Genomic DNA, 1,972 nt, shown 5'->3' with positions numbered 1-1,972 from the left:
TAAAAGCAATGTCTCTGGGGAAAGGCAGGAAGAGATGAGAGGTGGAGGCGTCTTTGGGACATGGAGCTGCCCTGGATGGTGCTTCAGAGGCAATCACCGGACATTGTAAATCCTCACAGGGCCCACTGGATGGAATGGAGGAGAGTGTGGGCCATGATGTGGACCATTGTCTATGAGGTGCAGAGGTGCCCAAAGATGTACTTACCAAATCCAATGGATGTGTCATGATGATGGGAATGAGTGTTGTTGGGGGGGGAGAGGGGGGTTGGGGGGGTGGGGTTGAATGGGACCTCACATATATATTTTTAATGTAATATTATTACAAAATCAATAAAAAAATAAAAAAAATAAAAAAAGCAATGTCTCGTTTATTCAATAGAAACCAGACAACACATAAATCTTTCATTAAAACAAAAATATATTGCTTTTGATGACTTCACAAAAATATTTGTCCTTGAAATACATGTTTGCATTATGTTGGAATTTGCAAATTGTTTCTCTTGCAAGAATGAGAATAACGTTGGGAAATTGGAAAAGTGAACAAATGGAAAAAGTGTTGGAAATCTAAGAGACAGATAAAGTTTAATAAAGTATTCAGCTTAAAATCCAAAGCTCTGAAACTCTGAAATGAATAGAAAGAGACAGTTTTTACTTCCATATTCTAATTAAAGAATTACAATATCTGGATTTTTCATTGAGTGTTGCATTCACAGGCCCTTCCTCAAACCAAGGAATAATGACACCTTTATATTTTCCATCCAAAGAATTTTTTCAAAGCTCCCTTTATGTCTTTATTCCTCAGACTATAGATGAAGGGGTTCAGCATGGGTGTGACAACAGTGTACATCACTGAAGCTGGAGCAACTGATTTTGTATTGTGTGAAGCGGCAGAACTAAGGTATACCCCTATGCCCGTACAATAAAATAAGGAGACCACCAAGAGGTGAGATGCACAGGTGGAAAATGCTTTATACTTCCCACCTTTTGAGATTGCACATATGGAGGAAACAATCTTAGAATAAGAGAAAAGGATTCCAGCAACCGGACCCCCTCCCAGCACTCCAGCTACAAAATACATCACTATGACAATGATGAATGTGTCAGAACAGGCAAGTTGGACCATCTGATTAATTTCACAGAAAAAGTGGGGGATTTCCACGTGTGTACAAAAGGACAACTGCAAAACCAGTGACCTCTGTAACAAGGAATTCAGGACAGTCATGATCCATGACCCCAGAACCAGCAGGACACAGATCCGGGGGTTCATGATGACAGAGTAGTGCAGGGGATGACAGATGGCCACAAAGCGGTCATAGGCCATTGCAGCCAGGAGGAAGTCCTCCAATGCTGCAAAGAGCAAGACAAAATATATCTGGGTGATGCATCCACCATAGCTTATTACTCTGCTTTCTGTCTGTATACTCACCAGCATGTTTGGGACAGTGGTGGAGGAGAAACAAATGTCACAAAGGGACAGGTTGCAGAGGAAGAAGTACATGGGTGTATGGAGGTTGGTGTCTGAGATGATGGCCAGGATGATAAGCAGGTTTCCAGTGCAGGTGACCAGGTACATGGACAGGAACAGCCCAAAGAGGAGGGGCTGCAATTCTGGTTCCTTTGATAATCCCAGGAGTAGAATTTCTGAGATTCTGGTATCATTTCTTTGCATAATGTGGTAGATGTGACTACCTATAAGGAAAACAAAATCAATAATTTTCATGTAAACAAGCACTACTATTCTAGCTGAAGTGCTGAGATTTCTGTTTTAAAGCCAAGATAATTTGTATACTTTGATTAACCCCCTGGTCCTGGGGGACTTCTAGTGCCATCCCTGTTAAAGTTTTCCTTTCCCACTATCATCCTTTACTTCAAGCAGTCATGAAATCCATAGTTTCTATGAAATATCCTTTCATTCCTTGAGGTATGTATATTTAGTCTTGATAATATGCCACTCAATGTCTAGACAATTGGA

At 40.8% G+C, this 1,972-nt stretch overlaps 1 protein-coding gene across 1 annotated transcript; it reads right to left on the bottom strand.

Annotated features, from left to right (window-relative positions):
- Positions 1 to 745: 745 nt before the first annotated feature.
- On the bottom strand, positions 746 to 1,669 carry LOC101414082 (olfactory receptor 7A10-like). The gene has a single exon (XM_058290371.2). The coding sequence runs from the start codon at positions 1,667 to 1,669 to the stop codon at positions 746 to 748; it is 924 nt and encodes a 307-aa protein (XP_058146354.2).
- Positions 1,670 to 1,972: the final 303 nt, after the last annotated feature.

This window comes from Dasypus novemcinctus, chromosome 30, assembly GCF_030445035.2.
Source record: "Dasypus novemcinctus isolate mDasNov1 chromosome 30, mDasNov1.1.hap2, whole genome shotgun sequence".
Lineage (NCBI taxonomy): Eukaryota > Metazoa > Chordata > Mammalia > Cingulata > Dasypodidae > Dasypus > Dasypus novemcinctus.
The sequence above is the reverse complement of the archived record's forward strand: the minus strand, read 5'-3'. Positions and strand labels throughout refer to the sequence as shown.